General features: G+C 50.2%; 1 protein-coding gene across 1 annotated transcript; it reads left to right on the forward strand.

The window, feature by feature from the left end:
- Positions 1 to 349: 349 nt before the first annotated feature.
- Positions 350 to 2639, forward strand: HOXB3 (homeobox B3). Its single transcript, XM_009870191.1, is given in 3 exon segments — positions 350 to 785; positions 1884 to 2025; positions 2027 to 2639. Coding segments are annotated over 3 exon segments (1191 nt in total).
- The last annotated feature ends 565 nt before the right edge of the window (positions 2640 to 3204 follow it).

Here is a 3204-nt window from a genome sequence, read left to right on the forward strand (position 1 = left end):
AAAAAAAAAGATGTAACCAACCAGCCAAGAAAACTACCCCCCAAAATCATCTCAGCACTTTTGTACTGTAACATTTGCTGAGCCTTCTTAGGCTGCAGACAGGACTAAATCTGCTCAAAGCATCTGTTCGCCCTGTTCTGCGGGACCCTATTCATGTCATGGGCCTTTCAGGCCCCAAGATGGATTCATAGGCTGGGTACTATTATTGTGTGTTTTCTCCTAACCTTTCAGGTCAGCTTCCAATAGACAGCTGGAAACGGCCTGTCACGTGGCCTTGGGGTGCCAATGTTCTGCCATAGGGGTGTCAAGACCCTGGTAGCCGGAAAAATCATTTTGGGGTGCCCCAGAAATGCAGAAGACAACGTACTACGACAGCTCCACGCTCTTTGGGGGTTACTCCTATGGGAATGCCAACGGATTCGGCTACGAGGGTCCCCAGCAGCCCTTCCAGCCGGCCTCTCATGTGGAGAACGACTACCAGAGGTCTGCCTGCTCCCTCCAGTCTCTTGGCAACACGACTCCACACGCAAAAAGTAAAGACCTGAACGGGAGCTGCATGCGTCCGAGTTTGCCCCAGGAGCACCACCCGGCGCCCCCCGTCTCGCCGCCCTCAAACCCTGCTGCCAGCAGCACCAGTAGCAACAGCAATAACCAGTCAGGGAGCGGGAAAACTGCCCCCAGCAAAGCCAACCTCAGTGCAAACGCCAGTCTCACCAAGCAGATTTTCCCCTGGATGAAAGAATCGAGGCAAAACTCCAAACAGAAAAACAGCTCCCCTAGCACAGGTACCCTGCTCTGCTTTTTGCAGCTTGATGCTTTTTTAAACAGAGTTAACGAAGACACAGGCTGGGGGTGTCTTGTTTGGAGGGATAGGAGAGAGGAAGAGGATGTAGCGAGGATCTAGCAAGGTTCCTGGCGCTGGGTGTGACCCCAAGGCTGCCAGCCGCTTGCCCTGGCCAGGCCGAGCAAGCCTTGGCTCAGCCCGAAGTGCTGGCTGCGCACTCTTGGTTTATTTTAAGCATCCCCAGAGCACCACAGGGAAATACAACGAGGTGGTTGTACACGGCTGACGTCTGGCTGTGCAGATACAGATCCATGGAAATGTACACCCACTGCTCAACCTAGTGATGCTAAAAAGGAGCACTTGTTCTCTTCCCACTTCCCTGGCTGCAGACACAGCAGTAAACGTGGTGCTGAGTGTATGTGAGCATATATAGAGCATGTGCATAAACACACGCATATTCTTGGAGGCATACACACACACCTCTGGCACAATCAAGGAAAAAAAAGCAATAGGGAAATACCAGTGGTTTGACAAACACATTCATATAAATTTTGCTGCACACGCTTCACTATTTATTAATGTACTCTGTACATTATATATAATTTTATCTCCCAAAAAGGTAGGTACAAATGCGATTTGGTGCGTAACACTGCACGTGCAAATATTCGTGTTGCACAAATACAAGACACACACAAGACATGCACACGTGTGTGTGCGTCTCTGTGTGTGCATGTTCGTAACTCGGCAAACAAAATCCCTCCCAACACTGGCCCGTGCCAGTATTAATTGCCTTTGTAGTGACTGCCCCCCTGCCAAATATTATTTTCTCAAAATTATCTGTTGGAAATAATCGACTCCTAAATAAATGGCCCTGGAATCCCTTTCTACATGACATGATCAAATTTTCATAAACCAGGGGCAGCTTTGGAGAACAGAACTCTTAATAAATGACATGATTATGGAGTGCAGGCTAATGCAGAGGGGTGAGGGAAGGGGGAGGGGGTCGAACTCTTGTGCCTGTTCTAGGATTTATTAAGAAACGATGCATTCAATTTCTGCATGTAAGTAATTATCTTTTATTTCATTTCACGGCCAGCAGAAACCTGCAGCGGCGAGAAAAGCCCTCCAGGCTCCTCAGCCTCCAAGAGAGCCCGCACAGCCTACACCAGCGCTCAGCTGGTGGAGCTGGAGAAGGAATTCCACTTCAACCGCTACCTGTGCAGACCCCGGCGCGTGCCACTCCCTCTGCCTCTCCGAGCGCCAGCTCAAAATCTGGTTCCAGAACAGGAGGATGAAATATAAGAAAGACCAGAAGTCAAAAGGCATGGGTTCTTCCTCTGGAGGGCCTTCCCCCACTGGCAGCCCGCCCCAGCCCATGCAATCCTCGGCCGGTTTTATGAATGCCTTGCACACCATGAGCAGTAACTATGATGCCCCTTCGCCGCCTTCCTTCAATAAACCCCACCAAAATGCCTATGCCATGTCAACTAACTACCAAAACCCCATCAAAGGCTGCCCCTCCCAACAGAAATACGCCAACACGGCCCCCGAGTACGACCCCCACGTCTTACAAGGGAACGGGGTGGCCTACGGGACTCCCAGTATGCAGGGAAGCCCCGTCTATGTTGCAGGCAACTATGTGGATTCTATGCCCACCTCTGGCCCGTCCCTTTACGGCCTCAACCACCTGCCCCATCACCAGGCAGCCAACATGGACTACAACGGGCCGCCGCAGATGCCCCCAAGCCAGCACCATGGACCATGTGAGACACATCCCACCTACACAGACCTTTCCACGCACCACGCTTCTTCTCAGGGCAGAATCCAAGAGGCGCCCAAGCTGACCCACCTGTGATAGGGAGCGGGGACGGGCTCAGGTGAAGCAGATGGGACACCGCCCTAGGGCGTGGGAGAGGGGAAGAGGGCAGGTTCAACTTCAGGAACATTTGTGTTGAGCTATTTTCTTTCTTTCTTTGACAGAGCAACTTCTAGCAGGCTGTTGTGCCTGCTATTATTTATTATTATTATTTCTGGGGTTTATTTGGCACAATTTCCAACCGTTTCAGTACTTGCTGACAAAAGCATCTCTCTCTCTCTCTCTGAAGAGATATACCTCCCGTGTTTCAACACAAATGCTTCTGAAATTGGTTTGTGGTAGTTTTGTGGGAATCGAGCAGATTTTCAGCAGCAACGTCCTTCATTTCCAAACCACGTACAGTTCATTGCTGAAAATGCTTGGATGCTGGAAAGGAGAATAGTCAGCCAGTCAAGTCTTTACAGTTGGTGTCTCTGCATCTATGTAAACATGCAGACATGTATACATATGCAATCAAAGGAGATTTGCAAGAAAACTACCCTTCTCCCCAACTTCTTCTCGAGAGGAACCTCACACTTTCCTTTCCAGCCTTTGGAGGAGTTTC

This window comes from Apaloderma vittatum, unplaced genomic scaffold (assembly GCF_000703405.1).
Source record: "Apaloderma vittatum isolate BGI_N311 unplaced genomic scaffold, ASM70340v1 scaffold33975, whole genome shotgun sequence".
In the NCBI taxonomy this organism is placed as follows: domain Eukaryota; kingdom Metazoa; phylum Chordata; class Aves; order Trogoniformes; family Trogonidae; genus Apaloderma; species Apaloderma vittatum.